The sequence below is a fragment of the Brachycentrus maculatus genome, unplaced genomic scaffold (assembly GCF_059751285.1).
Source record: "Brachycentrus maculatus isolate JH-2025_06_01 unplaced genomic scaffold, ASM5975128v1 h1tg000125l, whole genome shotgun sequence".
Lineage (NCBI taxonomy): Eukaryota > Metazoa > Arthropoda > Insecta > Trichoptera > Brachycentridae > Brachycentrus > Brachycentrus maculatus.
Genome location: NW_028280878.1, coordinates 305281 through 330350, shown reverse-complemented (window position 1 = coordinate 330350; position 25070 = coordinate 305281). Strand labels below are relative to the sequence as shown.

Genomic DNA, 25070 nt, shown 5'->3' with positions numbered 1-25070 from the left:
CAAAAAATTGCCATTGTTTTACAAAACGTTTGCTTATTAAATGAACGTATCCAATGCAAAGTAGGGAAAATAAGCAGATCAAAAAGGCAAGGACAGTCGAAATTGAACGTGGATGGATTTGAAATAAAATGAAAGTTTGCAATTCAATAAGGCTGTAGAAACGCAAGTGAAAATATGCATTGTTCTTCGAATTTAGAGCTGCCAAAAAGGTTTAAGTCTCGTCATCGTATTGGTATACTCATTTCCGTTAGAATTCATTCTGCAATTATAATAAAATATGAGTATTAACAAATGAATGTCGGAAAATTACAAAAAAATAGTAATTGGCCACGGAATTAAGCGGAATGTGGCAAAAACACGGTAGTTATTTCTTTGGCGAATTCTTTTATTATTATGCAAGCTTATATCTATGTGTGTCATGTTATATCATTATATCTATTACTATGTTCACGATCCGTGGCATAATTACTATTACTTTTGTATGAATAGACCGTAAAGTGAGAAGAGAAAAATATTTGCGATGACAACTGGACATTATAGAAATTAAAAAGTATTTTTTTTTTTGCTAAAAATTTATCAAACTGTCAAATTGCGTTGAGACTTATATAGAGAGAGGCAGCACATATATAAAATCATAATTTTTTTTAGTATAAACACGCAGGAACACCGCTGACCTTATTTTCCTTTTTTTTTCAAAAATAATTATGTAGATTGCTCAGAGCTTTTATCAATTATCGATTTTAGAGTTCCGGTAGCACAGACCAGAAACAAATCTTGATTCAATATCCCGAAAATGCAAATCAAGTCCTACCAAAATTCATTTTTAAATCGAGCCTGCGATATGTGCAATGTAATTAATCAAATAGACATCAATAATGTTCATTTTAAAACGTTTAAGAGAAATATTGTTGATGTCTATTAAACTATTTGATTATTTCACTAAGAAATGTAAGTTATTATATTATATACATAGTTATGCTTACGTACCTGACAGTTTTTATTATTTTTAAGTGAAAACTTGTAATTGGATTTAAAAAAAATTATATTTTGTTATTTTTGTAAATATTCTATCGGTTTTCCAATAAATAAATAAATAAATGCGTATATTTTAATATGAGCATATGTATAGTATGTACCTTGGTAAATAAATAAACATTGTAGACATTACAGTCTGAAAAGAGTTTTCTCTTGTATTTTTTCTCATTTTGTTTATGTATTAATTGATATATTTTTAATGAATTGTGTTTATTGTAAAATTATAATTATAAACTAAAATTAAAAAATTAAATAATGTTTTCAAGCGTTTCTTAAAGTATGCGAATATAATTCAGAATTCGGACCTCACATACAAATGAAAGAGTCTGTGCTTGATAACAGCTTTGATCATCTCACCATAGACGTCTCTAGTGAACCCTCGCATACTGTGTTTCGAGTTTGATTAATATATGTAGCAGTTTTAAGAATTTGGGAAGTGTGGTTGTCAATCATGGATAGAATTGGTGATGACCACTTAACCAAGCCTATGACTGTCGTAAGCCCTGTTAATGCCCAGACATTTATAATTTCTTCATCTATGTTGAGGTGTCAAAAAGAATGTAATTTTGTTTGATTATAAGTCAATTTGATCGAATCGCGTGTACCTGATTAGTATGGATTTACGTTTATTTGAAAAGTATACATGTTTCTATTCAATATTGACTTTGGCCAGATAGTGATTCTGCGCGCAAATTGCCTATTTACTCACCTAGGCAAATAACGGTGAGCTCATCTCTGGCAGGTTATGTAGCCTTGGTACACCCTGGGAGGCTCATCAATCCACACGTGACATCTCCATTATTGCCTTATGTGTACTAGCAATTCAATTATGTCTATGCGAATCACTGACCATGAGTGTTTCATGCAAAATAGCAGTCAATCGTTTGTTCAAAGTAACTAATTATCACGCCGCTTCCCCGCAGGGGCAGGCAGAGAGAATAGAACGCCACATTACTTTGTCTTTACAAACATTCTTCGCCTCTTTCATATTTATGCATGCTCTCATACATACGATTATTTTGCCATATTTAAGTATTTGACATTTATGTAAAAATGCATATACAAACAAACAAAGTGCATTTGTAAACTAATATAATTGCATTAAATTATATTAAAATAACGAAACAAATTATTGATACCAATTACTTCCTCTTTCAAATGTGTTTAAGGGTGTAATAATTTTTGGTACTTCATGTTATAATAATCAATTTGGATAATTTATATTGCGCCATTTTCGTAAAATACTACCTGAAGGGCGCTTGGACCAATGTTGCCACTTTTGTGTCGCGTTCAATTTCATTAATTTGTTTAATAATACTATACAACAAGACAAAAATGTCTTTGAAATAAGGAGAGTTAATTGTGAAGAGTTGAACTTCTATGCAGACGAAACACTATATTTAAATACGAGGAAAAATAAAAATATTTGCTTTGTTTTGCTTGATTCAAATGTCATTCATATTTTTTGTTTAATTATCACTTTTGAAATTAAAACGCATTAATTTATACTGTTATTGGAATGTAAATTTTCAAACGCAGAAATCGAAAACTCCTTGACATTCTTCCCACACGAAAAAAATAATTCCTATTTACATCATTAATAAAAAAGGTTCGTTTTTGGCAATTGGCTTTACATGGGTTTTATTCGTGGGTTATAATCTTTGTGATGCTAGGTTTGCTAGTTTGATGGTCACTCTCCACCTGTTTCTATTTTCCTTAACATAGATTATTATGCAATAATGTTTTGAAACCTGCTCCCATTATCCACAAAGTCATTAATTTATTTGACTAAGAATAAATGGATGACGAAAGTGGTTAGTGAAATATGCAGATCTGATTATTCAGCCATGTCGGATTTGATTAAAAACACAATTTTATTTAATTTTAATTTTATAGTTAAATATTGTTAAATGTACCCACAGCACGGGATAACTCATTATTGTAATTTTGAATTATATGGTTGATAAAAATAAATAAATTAAATACGGCAACGCATCTACGATCTTATATTGATAGTGTTTTAGCTCTCAAGGTATTGAATGTATCTCTCCGATAAAATAGCTTATAATTCCATGTAATTAAAAAAATTAGGCTAAGAAATTGATGTTTTTTTAGCAAAAACGTAAATTATATTACAGTGAAATCTGGAGGTTTATGTGTATTAACTCAAAAAGGAAAAAAATCATAGCATTCTTAGAAAATCTAACCTAAGTCATCAGTTTTTTACAAGCGTCTAAAATATCTACCTATCCTCTGGTACCACTAATAAAATGCTAAAAATATGAATGATTCAAAGCAATTAGAATTTTTTACGTCACATTCAAGTGACCTTCCAGGCTGGTATAACCTAAAAAAAGTGTTTGACTACACGTTTTCGATGATAAACAAGAAAAACGAGTTTAATGTGCTTTACGGGTATAATTTTTTGTGAAGATTTTTACTCGAAGTGATGATTGATCCTGGAAATGATAATTACTGATAATTGTATAGTACACCTTCATATTGTGTGGTCTGCAATTGATTTTAAGACCGGTATCAACGATAATAATACGTAATATTTTTTGACATCTTAACATAGATGAAGAAGAACATGGAAGTCTGGGCATTTGCGGGGCTTATGACCGTCAGAGGCTGTTTTAAGTGATCACTTAACACACCTTAACATTCACCAATTCTATCAATGATAGACAACCACACTACTAAAATTTTTGGAACTTCTATATAAAAAGTTAAAATTAGAAACATAGTGCTTGAATCAGTAGAATTTTACTAGAGACATCTATGGTGAGATAAAAGAAGCTTTTTTATTGAGAAGAAAAATTCTCGATATCATTCATCATTATCATTACTTCCTAATTGATTGTGCAAGCTTATTTGATCTTAACATTTTATTGTCAAAATACCTACTACAAACGAAGCGATGGAGTAAATAGTTTTGAATAACGCTTTTAACACACAAGCAATAATTATGCAAAATATATTATGCAGAAAATAAGTCAATGTAAATTACATCTAATGAAATGCAACAGAATTTTACAATGTTCCGTATAACGACAGTCACGGTGCACAGTTTTCAATAAGAGAATATTACTGTTATTACCTAGAATGCGATTTTGTTGTGCAATGCATGGACAATGCACTAATTTACCACATAATACATTAATACACAGTGTTTAGATATGCAACCAATACTGTTAGACGGTCATATATGTATCTGAACAATTTTACTGATTTTCTAGTACAGAATAATTCTCAATTGGAGGGCTAACTCATTGATATTGAGTTATTACTCAGAAGCAATTTCTTCCAAGTAAACAAAAACAGACTAGTAATACCAGAAAACTATCACAAATCTATTTTTTATACCATACCCTTACCCTTTTACTCCCCTTCTCTCTCTCACACACACACACACACACACACACACACACACACACACACACACACACACACACACACACACACACACACACACACACACACACACACACACACACACACACACACACACACACACACACACACACACACACACACACACACACACACACACACACACACACACACACACACACACACACACACACGCACGCACGCACACACACGCACGCACACACACACACACACACACACACACACACGTACACACATACACACTCCCAGTCTTTTTTATTTAATTTTTTATCTCTCAATGTTTTTGATAGTTATTATAACAAAAATGTGGAATTGTGTGGCTTTATTTTTATTAATGTAACTATATTTTATTTTATACTTTTTTCATGCAAAGCTGAACAATTCCCGAACAAATAAAAAAAAATGTTTGTACCTTACAAAGTTGTTTGAAAGAGGTGGATATATAGTGTTTGCGTATAAGAAACGAATAAAAAATCAGTGTGTATTATCAAATGATAACTGTATAAATTTGACGCTGTAAATTGATGGAAATAAGTGTAGGCAAATGAAGTAGGATTAGGTAAGGAGCAGAAAGGGGAAGGTAGAGGGACCAATAAATGTATGCTATCGTTAAAGATCAAAGATGACATAAATATTATAAGAACAAAGATTATTAAGATTAAAGGTGATAAGTATACGAGTAAATATTATGAGAAAACTAGTTTAAATAGTACGGATTATTTAAATAATAAATAATTAAAATAAATGTCTCAATACGCCCAAAGAGGTTTTCATACAGTTAAAAAAATGCTATGTAAAATATTAAAAAATATATGTATATAAAAAATAACTAAGCAACCATGTTTCTGACTAAGGACTTTTATTGTATGTGAACGAAGACTCATGTAACGTTATATTCATCCCATAAACATTATATCACCTAATTATAATATGTATATGCATAAATTTTACATACGAAAAATGTCGCCTAGCTAGAATGTAAATTATAATGCATGATAATTTATGTTAAATATTTCAGGATTCGAATGCTTAAGTTCCTAAAACGGAAAATAATACTTATTTAGCGATTCGTATTTGCATACTCACTTGTATTCTATTAATCATTTACCATACAAAATTTTTATCCATCCTGCTCAAATATACAGCAATTCGGCTTGTAAATCGTTTTTAGAGCTTTTTCCCACTCTTTGCAAGCATATGTGGTGCGAGTAAAAAATGATTATTTGTCATGGTGATGTGTTCAAGGATACAATTTATTTCATTTAAATTTGAAAATTGAAATACATAAAAAATAAAAATAAAATACTATTATACTCTGTGATATTTTTTTTATAAAAAAACTCCTCTCCTGACCTGACCACATTCAAGTATTTGAAATACTTGATGATGCCAAGTTTTCCTCGGTTTTCATTTACTCCTATTTTCAACTATATAACATTCGTTTCTTGAATGTTTTTTGCAGATACTTTGTGGCACATTTTATAAACTATATAAAATAAAAACAACTTTGTTTAGAAAGTGGTTCAAACAAAGTTGTTTTATTTCATAAAGTTTATATTACATGCGCCTTGTAAATTTGTTTTATGGTTCATTCCACGTGTCTAAACCATCTCAACCCATCTTTCTCAATTTTATCCACAATGCTAATCTCAGTCTTCCCTTCGTTCCTTATTTTACCATTCGACCATAATACATCATTTTTCTGCACTCATTTCGACTGCTTCAGTTCAATTAATTTCATTAATTGATTCGGCAGTCGCATTGTGTTAAAAATATCCATTTTGAATTAAATTTTAACTTAGTAAATACCACTATTTCTTAAAATCTACTGTGACACGTGTTTCGATGCATTCCGCATCTGAAAATGATCAGTAATGCATCGAAACACGTGTCACAGTAGATTTTAAGAAATAGTGTTATTTACTTAGTAAAAATTTAAATACAAATTAATTTCATCCATTTTTTCAAAATTCATGCTTTACTTCCACACATCAGGGATGTTGCCAGGGCTGCGATTTGAAGTAATATTTTAAAATATTACTTAAAATAAATAATCATAAAAGCATAGAAACGCCTTTTGAGAAAAAAACACTTACAATTTAAATGACGTTAACATTATAATCGAAAAATAAGATTGGATAAAACTAAGGTAGAAAAAACAAGTGATTAATTTATAATTGAGGATAAAACAGTATATTTTTCGTAAAAAAAACATGTTTGGAAGTAACAGCTATTAATTCCTTCAATATATTAAAATAAACCAATAAAAATTTACATCTGAGGTATTTATAATACCTTATAAAGCATTTTAATATCCTAAACTGCGGAATAACTGACAAGCTCTAGCGTAAAAGCCTTCAAGAAAGTATAAATAATATTCTGAGCTTTTTTATAGCAGACGTTGTGGATGATTGGCGCATAATATGGGCAAGGCTGATGTATGTATTCAAGTTATGGAAATACTGCGGCATAAAAGGAGATTATGGCAGAGTCAAACTTAATATTCTTAAAAGCTTTCGATCGATGTTTTAACTATGATAACAACGAAGGCCTTCAAAAATGTTTGCATAAATAATAAGTCTTATGCGATTTCTTTCATGGAGTATTGGGAGTATCCAAAAAAAACTAATTTTTATTACGATATTTATAATGTTATTGTTCCCAAAACTATATATGTAATATTCATATTATGGATTAAAATTATTTCAATATTTTGAAATTATAATAATCATACACACATTTATAGTGGCGATGGAAAGGATTGTGGAGGCACTAGAAGGCATATAGGTTTCATATCTCAACATATTGTATACTCTGCGTACATTTCAAACAAACATTTAAAACAATGTATACACCTATTGATGGTATATCATCCGTAGGGTGAATAATCCAGTATCTAAATAAACATTAATAATTAAAACACAAATCTGCCCTATAAAGTGACCTAATAAGTCACAAATTTTATTTAAATGTTTTTTAAATAATTAAATATATTTATTGAATGTTTTTCACAGATACTTTGTGGCACAGTTAATTATTCAACTACCCTTCCCTTAAAAAACTTTTAAAAATACGATTTAAAAAATATTATTTAAAAAACTCTTAATTGTTGTTTAATTAACTATGAGTATTTCAATGTTTTAGAATTTAGTACAAAAACCATGATGATGACAAAGTTCTTGTCGAAACCGGTTGGATAAAGTGTACCAATAAAAAGTGGTTAAAACAAAGTTGTTTTATTTTAAACAATTAAATAGAATTTAGTAGACTCTAAAAATCACAGTTTGATTATAATATTTGATACATAAACATATTTACTTATCTGATTGAATGATTATTTTATTATTTACTTTATTCAACCGAGGCAATGCCTCTGGTTGAAAAAAAAACGAAATGATCAGCGAAAAAAATAAATTCGTAATGAAGACACAATCATCAAAATGCAACAATCTGATTTAATCTAAATTCACGCAATAAAAAGTATTTTAATATTTGTTAAAACCAAATAACTAAGTCGTTGCGATCAGAGAAATGGAGAATTCACCGGTTTTGATTATTAGTTGCAATATAAAGAGATTCGTATTAAAATTGTTACAGCATCTCTTCATGCTTGGTCAGCGAAAATAAATGGGAAATGTGTCAAGAAAGAGTGATTATGCAAGAACAACGGAATGTGTTGAAATATATCGCTGATTAACAAATTAACAAAGCAAACTAATGACTAGCAGCACTTTTACAAAACAGTTAAAGTAAAATATTTTAAAATGACTATATTTTCAATATTATTAATATTTAAAGCATTTACTTGGTGGTTAGTCATTTTTACTTATTTATTTTTTTAGAAAAATGTTAATAACTCACTCACCGTGAATGGTTATAAGTAAACTAATGTTATTAACATTGTAAAAAAATAAATAAGTGAAAGTGACGACTATTTACGTTCATAATTAATTTTAACTTAACTTTTAACTTTCTTTCAAACTGAATTTTTCGCTGCTAGATATTTAAATGATGTAAAGTGTCAACTTCACCTCCGTAGTGCAATGGCGTGTTTGGCTATCGTGCTGTAGGCCCCGGGTTCAATCTCAGGAGAATTGAATTAAAAATATTATTTTTACTAACAAATTATTTTGTCAAACACCGTGGAGTAGGACAAGAAGTGAAAGAACGATCACCTTGCCTATATGTAATTAGCGATCAAGATAACACTGCGATGATACGATGCAGTGCTCTATGCACCAATGGGTGCGAATAAGGGTAAGAAGAAAAAAAGTGTCGACAGAAACGTAATGCACAAAGATGTCGAATTATAAATAAATTGCTCCCGCAATGCAATCCTAAAAAATAAAATACACAGAAAAAAATTATTACAGCTGTCGAGAAATATGCTGTCTGCCATGAGCAATGTATTGTGTTACGTGTGTAGCTTTAAAATTTAACATAAGACGCTTACTTTTCTCTTTGAAACTATACATCCTTTGTTACTGTATTTACAGATTTCAATCGACACTTTTGAAGCAATCGATGAATAAAAGATATTTGAGATTTTCATCATACAAATATTATTATTTTATTAATAATATATAAATTCAATGGTTTAGATTCAGATGTTTATTTGTATATGTTTGTAGTACAAATCAAACAAATTAGAATAAATACATTAATTATTCAAATAAATATGATTTTTTTCGCAGTAATTCTTTGATGTTATTCAGTTTGACATATTTCTTTATCCGTCGAATAGCCCTCGTTTTATTTTTTTAATGATCGGGTCACAAAATTTGCCAGCAAAGTGACCCCAAAGCGTATGGCCATGAAGAACTGGTTTTTGGAGACCTCGGTCAGCTTTGCGGATTTAGGATATCGTTTCAGCGAAAAATAATAGCACCGATTGAACGTTTCAACAGTACACAATACTTAAAAGAACTATAATCAAATGAGTGAAAAAAGAAATGAAGTATCACTTGGTAAATACCATTATTTTTCAAAAGTCTATTATGACACGTGTTTCGATGCATTCCGCATCAATTTGACTGGATAGATATTACCACAAAGTGACTATCGAATGTTTTACTATTCATATTTAAATGAAAACATCTGTAGTTTGCGAAACTAGTCGTGTGTAATGAAATAAAACTCATTAAGTCGTGTCTTACAAGTGTTTATATATAATTTTTTAAACCAACATGTCGTTCCACAAAGTTAATGCCAAAGCAACAAATAATATAGATTAAGGATTTTTTCGTCCACCTCCATAGTGTAGTAGTTTGCACATTTGGCTCCCATACTAGAGATCCCGAGTTTTATTCCCAGGGTGGAGGGGGTCGAAATAAATATGCGTTTTTTCACTATATTAATATTTATTAAAAATATATATATATATATATATATAAAAAACAATCCGTCATTTGATACAGTGCCCTATGTACTTAATCAAAAACATCTACTTATTTTACTAGCAGAAACCTTCATGAAATGTATGTAAAAAAAATTCCCAGCCTATGATTTTTTTTAATTTTTTTTATTCATTTAATATATTTACATTTTTATTTATAACATAATAACATTTGAATCATTTATACATATGAAGAACTTTTATATTTCGATTCGCTGTGCCTCTCCGTAAAAGAGTCTGTGCTCTTGTGCTTGGAAAGGGACTTACACTCGTGGTTTAATGTTATATAATAAAAGATATAATAGTTTTTTTTATATATTTTTTTAAAGATTTAAATGTATAGAGCTTTAATTTTTTTCTTATGGATTTTTATATCATCTATTTTTTTATTTCTTTAGGGAGTTTATTGAAATGTTTGATTGCCAAATATTTGAAGTTTTGCTGAAATTGCTTGGTGTGGCATTTTGGAATAGAAATGATAGTTTGTTAGCTCAAACATCCTAATTTTTATTCATATATGTTAAGATGTCAAAAATATAACTCTACGTACGAAATAACACGAGGTTTTATTTTATAAGAGAATAAAAATATAAAAGTTCAAATAAAGACGTACTTATTTATGAGGCGAATGTAGTTAGAAATGGGAGCATAGAAAGACCGAGAAAAACTTGACACGATCAGGTATGTCAAACACTTGAAAGCCGTGAGGTTGTGAGTCGAAATAATCGGCGGGTATGTATGAGGAGATGAAAGCATGAACGTTGAAAAGGCGAAGATTGCTTGCATAGACAGAGTGGTGTGGCGTTGTACTATCTCTGCCTACCCTTGCGGGGAAGCGGGGTGATGTTTAGTTAGTTAGTTAGACATACTTAATATAAATACATAATTTTCACGTCGTCAGACCAACGCCCACAATTTTGGTTCAGAACAAACATCAACAACTTAAAAATTCTCCTTGTGTTTGAACAAGTGCCTATGCTGGTAACGGTATCTTTATTTTGAAGAATTGTATAGCTTCGTACACATTCCAATAAAAGCCAGATACGAATATTAATCTTTATATTTCCTTTGTTTTTTAAATGCTGAACATAATTTATTCCTATGTAACTGAAGAGAAAATATTAAAAATACATCTTATTTTAAATATTCTAATGTATGTGATTTTTTAAATAAAAAAATTCAGTGAAATTTTTCAGTCTTATATTTCTTTAATATGACCCTGGATTGTTACCTAAAGCGAAAGGCTGATCATCTTTCCTTCGTGTATTTAACGATCAAGATAACATTGCTTCTATACGATGCAGTGCCCTATGCACCATTGGGGTGCGGATAAGGGTAAGAAGAGTGAAAATGTATGTGAAAAAATGAAATGTTTCTTAAAAGGAAGAATTTTCAGTGTATCCAAATTTTTACATTATTTTTTGACATCTCATCATAGATGAAGAAGAATATGGAAGTCTGGGCATTTATAGGGCTTAAGATCGTCATAAGGCAAACACTCAAAATGTTATCCAAATATTGTTCAGAAATACAAGAAAAAAATGCTTTACATATGTGTTATTTTTATAATATATCAACGCATCTACTATGCTGAGAAAATTAGGGCTTGTGCACACGTATACCTCGCCGCCGTCGTGGAGTACCTTGCTCCCAAGGTGTTGCCTGACAATGTCGCCAGTGACAACTAGAAGACCAGCATCACCCCCCGCCATCTGCAGTTGAATATCCACAAAGCTGCTCTCCGGCGCTACCATCGGTCAGGAAGGCGTCCTGCCCAAAATCTTGGCCATGCTCCAGCCCAAGAAAACCGAGAAGAAGGCGCAATACTACGGCGGCTCCACTTTCTCCCCTTCAGACTCAGCGGATTGACGACGTTTTTCTTTAATATATATATTTTATTTTTATCATTTTCTTTTTCATTTTTATCATTATCATTTTTATATCATAATCCATTTCTGTATAAGCGCCCTTGAGGTAGCATTTTACAAAAATAATTATAATAAAATAACAAAACCCTTATCCGCACCCCAATGGTACATAGGGTACTGCGTCATATCAACGCAGTATTATCTTGATCGTTTACTCATGAAGGAAAGGTGATCAGCCCTTTGCTTCAGGTACCAGTCCAGGGTTATACTGAATAAATATTACAGTGAAATCACTTTTATTTATTTAACCCCCCTTGGGAATCGAACCCGGGACCTCCGGAACGGTAGCTGTGCTGACCATTACACTACGGAGGCGGAGACAAAAATATCGCTATATAAATCATCCAAAATAATTTTTTTTATTATAAATGAAGAAGAATATGGTATGGAATAAGTCTGGCTATTCACAGGGGTTCAGACCTGTCATTGTCTCAAAACGAAAATGACGCTTATAACGCTAATTTAACAATATGTTTGTTGGAATTATTTAACAAAGTATTCATTAAATAAGCGAAAGTATAATTACAAAAAAATGTATGAATAAACACATTAAGAATATGATAAAATCAGTTAATTATTTTCCGGGGCGTAACTAGAGCGAAGAACGAGCAATTTCATACATTTTTAAACTATAATATTTCACGTGATGACGTACAATATTGTTGCAGTCATTCTATGTATAAAGGTTATGTCAACAGGAAGAGGTATATGCGGAGGTCAGTTTGTACAAGACGATTTCAGGCTTAATAAGAATATTACGTTCAAATAAGGTAGAAAAATTGTATTTTATATTTATTCTTAATATTCGATCTTCAATGTCAAAATGTCAAGTGAATGCAAACAAAAATCCTAAGTAGTTTTCAACATTCAAGTATAATATGATTCGAGAGAAAAAAATAGTGAAAAATCAATGTTTATACTAAATTATATACATACACGTATATATTTGTGAATAATGAAATGTCATACGTATGAATCTGCTTTAAGTACAACACGAAATTCTTATAACCCCAAAAAGTATTATCAAATTCACAATAAAGGATCCTTGAATCCGAATCCTTGATCCTTGAATTAAGTTTTTGTTAATGTCATGTTTTATTTTATCAAGTGTAAATCATTTAAGTAAGTTATTCCGTATGTTCAATTACTTTCTGTTTTTACTGTTATACTGCTATTTTTTTAGTGCATGTTTTTAACAAATAATCAAAGGAAGGAAACTTTGTGAAAACATGGTTTAAAAAAAAGATTAATGAACGATTTAAATACTGCAATGTGAAGTGATGAAAAGTATAAAATACTAATGAAAATCACCTTTCGTTCGTATGAATACGAATTTATTGAGAAATATTTTGAAGGGCAGAAATTAAATGATAGCAATACCTCCGTTTGGGAGAGAGCTCTTTAAATGAAAAAAAAACATTTTGTAAGTGAAGAATTTCTTTGTTACGTGAATTTACCGATTCAATAAATTATTAAAACACTATGATTTTGTTGAACGTACAAATTCGGCAGAAATTCGGCAAAAATTCGTACAACGTGATTTAACATTTTTTATCAGTCTGTAGCTAACTATCAACGCAGTGGTATTTGATAATTTTACGAAAATATAGATAATATTTCAATAAATTTATCAAATTAATTATAATCCACTTTAATTACATTAGAATATTGTGTAGCACTGTATGTAATACCAAAACAGATAACGAGAACTAATACAAACAAACGAACTAACATAATATGCTTTTATGTTAATTTTCAGGGTCGCTGTCAACAATGGTTGATATATTGTATATCACACATATATGTAGTACACATTACATTTTATGTACATACTTAGAATCTTATGATAGATATACACAATTAGTAAACCCCCCTATAACGTTGAGATAGGTACCGCGTTATCGGAGGGAACTTTATATGAGGTCAATGTTTTTAAATCGTATTTTAGATTTGATTGAATCATTATAGTCTTTTCCGCTGGTTAAAATGTAAAGTTGAATTTAAATCATTACCCCCTTATAAAGTTCCTTTCGATAATGTGGAACCTATCTCAGCGTTATAGGGGGGTTTACTGTAAATATTTTTTTTTTGAAAATTGGAGAGATGCTCACTAACATCTTATAAAGTATTTATATCTAGAGTATTTACCATATTTAGTGAAGCTATATTTAAAAAAAAATTATATAGCACCATTTTCATGAAATACTACCTCAAGGGCATTTAGTCGTATCAATATTTTTTCATTGTGTATAGTGAATTTAGAAACACTCATGTTATGCAATTTACAGCTATTTATATATTTTTTTAAACACATCATACAAGGCTTCAAGCATTTTCATATCGTTTCTTATGAATATTTTTTTTTCAAAATTTTATTTTTTTAATACGTGTTTTTAAATTTTAATATCGAGCTATCGGCCAAAAATTGTTGCTTTTTTTACTCTATTTGTTTGTCGAATTCGAATGCTCGGCAATGAAGTGCGGGTTATGAATGAGGAGGTGCGTTAATGTGTAAGAAGCCAATATTGTTTGCAAATACAGATTGGTGTGGCGTTCTATTCTCTCTTAATCCCCTACGGGGAAGCGGAGTGATAGTTAGTTTATTAATGTAATGTGCTGCATTGTATTGTTGTCTTTCTATGTCGAGATTAAGACTTTGTGCTGGGTTGTGAGTTAGGGTTGTTTTTTCAATTGTTTTTTAGGATTTTGATAGGAGAATTTTGATTTACATACCACAATTAATGTTCTATTTTATATTAATTTTTTGGCCTTTGCTTTCAATATGTAAAAAAAGTCCGGAATGTAGAAACTAGAATGCAACGACTGTAATGCAATTTACATGCGACAAATAAAACATAAAGTAAAAAAATATAATTGCCTCGTAAAACCGGATTTGCTGATTCCCTTGAAAATTGCGCATAATCAATGACTCAAATAGTTTCGTTTCATATTCAATGCATTATGCAGTGTGTTAGAACTGCATCCAGTTTTGGATAAACTTCCTGTCTCTGGTAGGAAAAAAAAAACAAAAAGATTTACCGCTAGTTCTCGATTCCACGTTAGTTGCGTGTTAAGAGAGGATCTAGTAGATGGTTATTGATACAAAAAATAGGAATTTGGAATACGGTATTCTTCATAGTAATGATATTACTACGGTTCAAAAATAAGTATGATTTGCGTGAATAAACGGTTATTGACATACTAGAAAGAGTTCAATGTTTACAGCGCCATTGAACGTTAACAATAATAAAACAGGAAAGTTTTGACAGTAAATATGAAGATTTTATATGCAATAAAAACATGATTGTTTTTGTTTTAGTAATATACAAAAAAAAACTTTCACATTATGGTAAAAAAAATCGATAGAACGAAAATAAAAACATAAAAAAACATAATTAACGAGTATTTTTTACAAAAAAGTAGGCATTCATTTTATTTAACTTAAGAAGTCAAAATTATTTATATATTTAATGATATTCGAGTCGCACATCTCACTTCAAATAAAATTTTGTCCATTATGATTATGTGTATATTAAGTATATGTGACATTTATGTAGACTGCCTCTATAGTGTCATGGTTTCTCATTTAGGTATTAACTCCAGCTTAACATGCTGGAGATGCAGGGTTCTATTCTCAGGGGTGTCAAAATAAATATTAGAGATTTTTCTCTCTAATATTAATAATGTTACAAAATTTCTGGTGTGTTCAAATAGTTATTCTCAAATCTGTGTTTTCTCTACTAAGGAGTTATTTTTTTGATATCTTAACATAGATGAAAAAGAATATGGAAGCTTGGATATTTACAGGGCTTATGACCTGTCATAAGCTAGTCGACCTAGTTGACCAACCTTTTAAAAGTTATAAATAAACCCTGTAAATACCCAGACTTCTATATGACAGTCTGATGATGTCGATTACATCGAAACCCAATAACTGGTCAAATAAAATTTACGTGGAAAAAACTATAACTTACCTAGTTGTTATTTTATTTTAAAAAATAAAATAGTTTTAAATGTACATAAAAACAGACTTACCCATATCATTAGAGTGGTAGTTGATGTGCTGCCTTCCCGTGAGGTTGCCATTGTTTTTATCTGATAATCCATTGAGTTTCATCATTTTTGCTGCATTACTTGAAACCCTTCACTAAAAACCACGAAATTCTTGCTTCTCAACAAAAAGGGACGATTCACTGAGACAGCATCACTTAATATCATATATCTGTTTCACTTTTGTTTATTCACTTCAATGTGACTTCAGCACTGTTAAAAGTTTGTCACTTTAGTTGTTTTGGAAATCGTGCCTAAACATGAAAAGAGCTTTAGTAAATCGTGAAATGAGTAATCCAAAAGCATTGAGGAATATGTAGACTAGATATATTTAAAAGCTATGATTAGACGATCAATCTATAACAGAATTTAACCGCGGTACTATTATTTTCCAAACCACATAATTATATTGTTTCATGCGTCATAAAATTGCATATTACTCGTGTTATAACATTTTCCACAGAATTTACTGTACTCAACAGAAAATAGTGTTTAAATGATAGTTTTAAATTTTGAACTCGATTTTAACTCGTGCCAAAAAACATCTAATATATCGCATTTATAAGAATACATTAAAGTGTTTTTTTAATACATTTTTTTAAATAAATGAAAACCTCACTGGAGTCACCTCGTATCAAAGTTTTTAATTGCATTACTTAAATTATTTATCAATTTCTTATTTAAATCAGTTTACTGCTTTTGGCCACAAGACGTAATCAAGTTGCATTTATATTTTACGAATAATTTGAATTTCACAACATTTTTAGTAATTTTAGTAGTAAATGGTGTGTTACTATAAATTCTCGGAGCAAAGTACATCCTATGTGTGTATACATGACTCCTCTAACAAAATGGTGCTTTCATTTTAGATGCCAAATATAACTGTTTCTTTTTAAAATAATGATATATACATTATAAAGTCTTTGCGTAGGTATAAAAATAGTGTATACTCAAAAAATAACACAAGTCAAGTATTTCAAATACTTGAAAGTGATCAGGTCAGAAGTCGTAATAATCGGTGGGTATGTATGAGAAGATGTATGAATGTGGGAGAGGTGAGGATTGTTTGCAAACACTGAGTGGTGTGGCATTCTATCTCTCTACCTACCCCTTCGGAAAGCAGCGTGATGGTAACTTAGTTAGTTGAAAAAAAACTTATTTCAAATAAAAAAAAATTAAAGAGAAATATTTGTGTTTTTATTATTTACACAAATATTTCAATTTCATACTATTTCTGTGAGCCTTAGCGGCTCATTATAAAAAATAGGAGGTATCATATGGTGGTAGAGTGGGTTCGAACCGAGAAACTCTGACTTAAGAGTCCGCGACACTAACCACGGGACCACAATCCATTGTGTAAATAATACAATAAAATTTTATATTCACAGTTATCCAGAGACTAATAATGTATCAGGGGCAAGTATAGTGAAGCAGAGGAAACAAGTTGGTACAAAATTGTATCTCCTACAACCTGAGGATGAGGAGAGCTGACCCCAACAGTCTACATAGACTATAAGCCAGGAAGAAGAATAACACAATTAAATTTTAAATACTACATAGCTGATAAATTCTTATTTCATTTCTTTTTCACAGATAGTGAAAATAAGGGCACTTTCATTGAAAATCGTTAATTATGAAATATATTCAATCAAACCAAAAGTGAGCGAGGCTTCTGACGCTCTTACGATAAACGATTTCCCAAATTGGAGTTTACGAGGCGTCGGAAGCAATGGTAGCACATACGGTGTGAAATTACACGATATTATTAAGTAACAAAACTTTATCACTGTTATTTATCACAAAATACAAATGTAGGTAGGTACTGGGTAAGTCGGATGGATGCGCAGAGCCGTACATCCGTGGAGATATGTATGTGTCGAGAGAATGTATGAATGTGGAAGAGGTGAATATTGTCTGCAAAGACAGAGTTGTGTGGCGTATTATTCTTTCTGCTCACCCCTACGGGCGGCAACGTGATGGTAAGTTACTTAAAATATATTTGAATAAGAAAATTAAATTTTATAAAAAAGTACGACAACGAAGGCGATACTGGAATGAGCATATAAACAGAATGTCAGAAGACAGACTTCCACGTATCCCCCTTCAAGGAAACCCTGAAGGACGCAGACCCCGAGGCAGACCTCCAAAAAGGTGGAAATAAGGCTGAGGCACAAACAGATCCTTAGGATCTACAAAAAGAAGAAGAAGAAGCAGAAGAAATTTTATATTCTACAAAGCTGATGTTTTCTTATTTCACTTTCGCAAATATTAAAAATAAGGGCACTTTCATTAAAAATCGTTAATTATGAAATAAATTCAAATTAAACGAAAAGTGAGTGAGGCTCTGACACTCACATCGGAGTTTACAAGGCGTCGGAAGCAATAGTAGCACAAACGGTGTAAAATTACACGATATTATTAAGTAACAAAACTTTATCACTGTTATTAATCACAATATAACAAATGTAGGTAGGCACTGGATGCGCAGAGCCGTCGTGACGTCAGTGCGCAGTGCTCGACGCGACCTGTGCGGAGCGCGTTCGGTCTGTAACTGGCGGCAGTGGCGATCTGAAAGAAAAAAAGTATGACTCGTTAGTTGACTATCGGCAACATACTCCGTGCACCTTTTTGAATGAGAAGTGAAGGTAAAAACGTTTACATCTTCAGCGATTATACAATTGTAGGAATGCTAGCCCGCGGCGGAATAGCGGAAGAAGAAAGTAATGGCGGTAAATTGTCTATGGTTATCAGGGCTGCCAAAAAATCAAATAAGTTATTCTCGATATTATTATTTTTTAAAACATTAACTTTATGGTTGGTAATTTATAATACCCTTTTTTTTAACCACCGAGATTTTATCATAAAATTATAGTACTATTAATATCACACACTTATAAACATTTTGTGTAGTTGTGTGTGAATAGGGCTTTGGTGGTGACGGGTAGTTTTGTTTGCATGCTATCGTCGTGATTATCCTGACGAAAAGACGGGTACCTACGTCTCGAAAACGGTAGACAGTAAAATCTCGGTGAGTGGTTATATACTAATATAACTAACATTTTTGTTAATAAATGTAAAAGTATAAATAAGTTATAATACACCATAGATATCTCAAAGGGAACGAAAACCTTTTGTTGATGAGGATGTTGGCAGTGACAGGGCTAATGAAAGCTTTTAAATTTAAATTCCCAGTAAAATCGGGATACAATTTAATTCCACGTTTTCTATAATTTTATTTGTTTATTCGGTATTAACTTTGTGGAATGGCATTTAAAAAAAATAATACTTGTATAATACCTTTTAATTAACTTGATTTTATTACAAACGACTAGTTTGAAAAACTACAGATGTTTTCATCTATCATTCACCTGTAGATAAAAAAAATCTGTAGATTTCGAAACTTGTCGTGTGTAATAAAATTAACCTCATTACGTGGTATTATAGGTGTTCAATTTTTTTTTAAATTCTACAATTTTCGCAACTTAGTTAAAAATATACAGAAAAACTGATAAAAAGCATTTATATTTGAAATATTTGATCATGTCAAGTTTTCTTCCTATGCTTCTATTATCAACCACATTCACCTCATAAATTTCTTTAACTATCCTTATAACAGAGGCATGCATTCTATATAGGTAGAAAAGCAGTGCCTACCCTGGATTACTCGCGTCTCATATAGAAACAGTGCCTACTATGCCTTATCCTTACCCAACCCTACTGCTTAACCTGATTAAAGACTTTGTGCAAGCCACTGCCTTATAAATACTAAAAATAAATACTTTTCGCGTAAGTAAACTAACTAACTAACCATTACGCCGCTTCCGCGCAGTAGAAGGCAGAGAGAATAGAACGTCATACCACCCTGTATTTGCAAACATTCTCCGCTTCTTTCACATTCATGAATCTCCTCATACCCGCCGATTATTTCGACTCCTGACCCGTGTTTATTATAAAATAAAAGTTCAATTTAAGTTTTTTTTATGGTTTATAAATTCTGGTGTATATATTGTTGGCATCCCTGTCGGAGAGAGATAGAATAAGCGGGAAGGCCGGCCATTGGTCAGAGTTAGCTCTGCAGTTAGGTTGTTGACTCGACTTTAGGAAAAGTGAACCAGGTTGGCTATGGGCCCCGATAACTAATTACGGCCACTATTGATAAATAAGTGTATTGTAGTAATTGTTATGCATTGAAAAAGAAACAGATAGGCCCTAATTGGACCGCCTCGGGAATTTCTCAACGAAGTAATGGCGATTTTACGTTTTTCGTCAGCAAATATAGTGTGGACTTTAAATGTCATTTTCAACTTCGTTGTATAAAACTTTGTTGTACCATATATTGATAAATTTATATAAAACATAAAATAATAAACATTTCTTTTAATTTCATAATGAACACCCCCAGGCTTACTGTAAAAAAAGCGGGGTCTTAAAATGTCATTTTCAACTTCGTTGTATGGTATATTGATAAATTTATACAAACATAAAAGATTAAACATTTCTTTTAATTTCATTATGAACACCCCCAGGCTTACTGTAGCTAACGTCTACAAAGTTGTTTTTTTTTTAAATTTTCATTTTGAAGTAATTTTTAATGACGCAAAATATACCCTGTATATGTCTGCGCATGCCGTTTGACGTTTTTTTGAGGCATAAGAATCAAGCTCTTACGTTTTTTTCCAACGTGACGTCAACAATTTATTTTCAGAATATAAAAAAAATACGATTCATATCGATTCAACGAAAAGAGAGGTTTCCAGATTTCGATCATTTTTGAACGATAGGTCGATACTACATAGAAGAACTAAATAAAAACTTAAGATTTATTTCATACTTAATTTTTTTTTTTCATTGAAGTTGATTGAGATGAGGCATATGGAAGTCTGGGTATGTATAAGGCTTACAACCTAACACTGGCTGTTTTAAGTGATCACTTGAAATATAAATAGCTTCAAATAGTGTATATATCAACATATCGCTCACTCCTTTCAAGAACGTCATAAATCAAAAAACTTGATTTTTCAGGAGAACGTTTTTAAAGTTTAAAAATATAATACAATGTATTAAAAATAAATATCCCGCCACTTATTGAACTTTTTACTGTGCAACAGATCTTTTAAGGTAAAACCTTGAGGTTTTTTCTCCATTTGAAAAATATCTAGTATTTAAAAAAAAATTAAACATTACCTTTTCTTCGAAATGCAAAAACAACACTTTCTGCCCTGTAGCGGGTAAATATTAAGTTAAAAATATGCCCTTTTGCTGGGATATAGTACATTTTATGGGCATTTCGAAAATATGCACAACTGAAAATTGACGATTTTTGATTTATGACGTTCTTGAAAGGAGTGAGCGATATGCGAACACAGATTTGCTAAAGGCTATTAATATGAAAAATTTATTTCATTCATTGATTCGGCAGTAACTTTTTGGTAATATTTATCCAGTTTTCATTTGTTTTACTTGGTAAATACTACTTTTTATTAAAATATATTTTGACACGATTTCGATGCACTCTGCATCATTTTCAAACACGTGTCACAGTGGATTTTAAGAAATAGAGATATTTACCAAGTAAAACTTAAATTAAAAATTAATTATTCTCGAGGAATTCAGATTTTAAAGATATCCTTTTTTGAAGATAGCTGTTTTCTTCAAAAAATTGATGCTGAAGATAAGATAGTATCTTAATGAATCCAGAATTTGGTTTTCCTTACTCCGTATATCATTGACGTGCGGATTAAAAAAAAAATTACCTGTGGGAAGGTTAGTGTAACATAAGTCTTGTCGTGGATGGATTAGTAACGCATATCTTATTATTTCTCGCTTCATAGCACCTCCACACCCACTTTATTGGCGTTAATATGTATAAATATCATTTGAATCATTCGGTTACAAAAACTGATATCTCCTTTTTTTTTAAATTTTACGTTGCAAGAATCTCATAATTATTTTATTAAAATTAAACACTTGAATAATCCACTTCATCGAGTTTTATTTTTATTTACGACTAGTTTCGAAAACGACAATTGTTTTCATCTTCTGGTACAAATTAAAACTAAGTTTTAATTTGTACCAGAAGATAAAAACAATTGTCGTTTTCGAAACTAGTTGTAAATAAAAATAAAACTCGATAAAGTGGATTATTCAAGTGTTTAATTTTAATAAAATAATCATATCATTCCACAAAGTTAATGCCGAATCAATAAATTATAGAATCTCATAAGTTTCAATATGAATCTCTTGGCTAGCGAGCAAGATGAAATTTGTATGTTTTTTCTTTCTTTCGAATTTATTTGTTTTGGACTAGTACCTGAAGAGCAGGCCCACTTTATCTTGCAATAATAAACGATTAAATTAGCATTGCGTCAATTGTATGTAGATAAGGGTCAGTGGTAGTATGAATTATATTATTTTTTTGACATGTTAACATAGATGAAGATAAATATGGAAGTTTGGGCATTTACGGAGCATAATTAACTCTTGTTCATCTTGAGTCAAATAAAATAATATGAAAAATAACTCCTATAATTGGAGATAATCCAGATTTATAAACAAGTATTTGGACACACTCAAAATGTATGAATTATTAAAATTAAAGTGTTGACTTTTTGATATTTGTTTTATTTGCGTTTCATTTTTTTACTTTTTTTTACTATTCTTAAATTTATTATTGTTATAATTACATATTTGTAAAAGGCATTTTTTTGACAAAGCATACGGACTTGAGTGATACATAAGGCATTTGCACCGTGTATAAATAAATAAATAAATAAAATAAATAATATACTGCGAATTAAAATCATTTGCTTATTATATGTATTGTATTTTAAAATGGATTCAAACGATGCTCAAAGCTCTCAAGTCATAGTCACAAATATTTTTTTTATCGTTTTTATGAATGGAGTTATCGAGTTTTGAAAACAGCGGATTATGTGTTCAATGTTTTGATATTGAATCGCTTTGTGATGTGACCTTCGGTGTCTCTATATGGTTGATGGATATCCGGCGCCTAAATCTGACACCGGTACAATGCATTGTGTTCATCTGCATACGGGCGCGGGGTTTTACTAGTATGTATTATATTATACGCCTTAATATGGTGTTACTAATGACTAATGACTAATGAATAATGAATAATGAATATTTTGCGCGCAAATAAAGAGCTAAAAATGTCAGTTTGTATATTTCAATCATGTTATTAATTCTATCACATGCTATTTTAAAAATTAAATGAATTATATACATATTAATTATTAAAAGAAAAAAGAAAAACACAAAAAATATCATTAAAAAAATGAGTTATATTACCAACAAACATAAACAATAAATTATAAGTGTAAGTCCCTCTCCAAGCACAAGAGCTTAGTATCTTTATTAGAGAGAACTGCGTTATTAATTTTAAATTTGTAAAAGTAGAAGTGTCTAGAAAATGAATTAAAATTATACAAAAAAACTTTTGTAACCATATTAAATGAACCAACTCCATGTTTTACTTTTAAATATTAGAATCGGTATGATTACTCAGTTGTGGTATTAGCCAAGTAAATTTTCAATAAAATAATGTAAAGATATTATCGCGAAGTTACTGGCGAATCAATAATGAGACTTTTTGTTTACTTTAGAGTGCAACAAGATGAGAGGATTAAATGCATTTTAATTAAAAACGCAGTTTGCAGACCTCGTTGCAACCACGTATTGTTTTATAGTTTTTCTTCGTCTGTTGCAATTAATAGCAAGATATCGACTTACAAGCAACTAGCCGAAACGGTTCCCACGGTTTTTGTTTGATCTCGTGTAAAAGACTTCCAGCAAAAACAAGAGTAGAATTATCAAATAGGAGATCTGAGTTAGACTCGCAATTTGACGCCTAATGGCCAATTATCGAGTGATTTCTAAATAAAAGCGACTTATGTAGGAGCTTGGATAAACGTAAGATTTGAACTATACAATTATTTAACAAATTCTAAATGAACATGGCGTTGGATAAACGCTAATCTTGAAATAATAGGTACATTAATAATGCTATCATTTTACTTTACTGAACAAAATATTTTACATTGAATTTTATGACTTCTGAATCAATTAATTAAAATTAATTGATTCAGCAGTCACTTTTTGGCAATACTAATTTTTCTATTCAACCTACTACTTTTAATACTACCATTACGGCAGACAGGATGGAACGCCACACTCGTCGGTCGTCGCCACAGTCTGTGCTGACAAATACTCCTGGCTTTCTTCATATCCAATCATCTAATCATACTTGTCCTCCGGTTACGCGGACCTTTCAAAAGGATAGATTTTAGGTTCTCGTAGATCTGGTTGAGGCATAATTAAGTACTTTAGCGCGGTCAAGTCAAGAGGAGTGTGGAAAAGGAGAAAAAAGATTGCAGATACAGATTGGTGTGGCGTACTATCCTCTCTATCTACCCCTGCGGGGAAGCGGCTTTATAGTTTGTATTAGTTTTTATCGGCATACTTCAAAGTGTTTTTTTAAAAAAATTATTCTTTAAACCAATTTATGCTTTTTTATTATACTCAGTTTATTTGTTGCTAGTAGATTGATATATGTATTTTTGTCCTTGATCAATATTTTATACAATACATAATATGTACATATATTGTAGTCGATCAATTGTGATGATCTTTTTCTAGTATGCATATTTTTTCATTATTGATGAGGATGATATATACATGAATAATTTAAAATGTTAATCATTCGATACCATTTTTATTAAGATATTTCAAACTCCTACAAAAAAAATAGCTTTTGGTTCCTTGATATTAAAATGCGTTATATACGAGTATAATTCTGATATTTAATGTGTTAAACCTGGTTTAATTGTAAGATTTAAACAATATGTGGAATTTATAATGTTATTTGTGAAATTTTAGATTAATTTTATGAATGATTATATTTTGAGCTATGTCTAAATTTTATAAGTTTCCAAGAAGATTGCTTAGTACTTGTTTATCTGGCCTTTTAATGATATGGGAACTATTTAATGGATTTTTATCATTACGAAATATTAAGCCTTCCTGTTGAGTATTCATACATATATTAGATAGAAGGAATTATCATTAAATTAAAATTGTTTTTCTCAAATTCACAAATCTCGTCAAAAGTTTGCCGCTGTTATAAAAATTAGTGTTAAAAGAGATTAGCTGTATCCTTATTCCCTGTTTCTCATTCTCATCGAGTCAAAATCGTCATATTCTCAAAAAAAAAGAAGGTAGTTGATTAATTC

At 30.7% G+C, this 25070-nt stretch overlaps 1 protein-coding gene across 6 annotated transcripts in view; it reads right to left on the bottom strand.

Moving 5' to 3' along the window:
• The window catches only part of LOC148309395 (echinoderm microtubule-associated protein-like 2), a 139185-nt gene that overhangs the window by 61692 nt on the left and 52423 nt on the right, over window positions 1–25070 (bottom strand). For 2 of the 6 annotated variants that reach the window (XM_088260158.1, XM_088260157.1), the window contains exon 2: window positions 15808–16076. In XM_088260158.1, coding sequence (XP_088116284.1) covers window positions 15808–15892 — 85 coding nt within the window. In that variant the 5' untranslated portion in view covers window positions 15893–16076. Of the gene's footprint in view, window positions 1–15807; window positions 16077–18177; window positions 18391–25070 lie in introns of all 6 variants that reach the window. The other 4 variants (XM_088260153.1, XM_088260154.1, XM_088260155.1 and 1 more) reach the window with 4 other exon arrangements.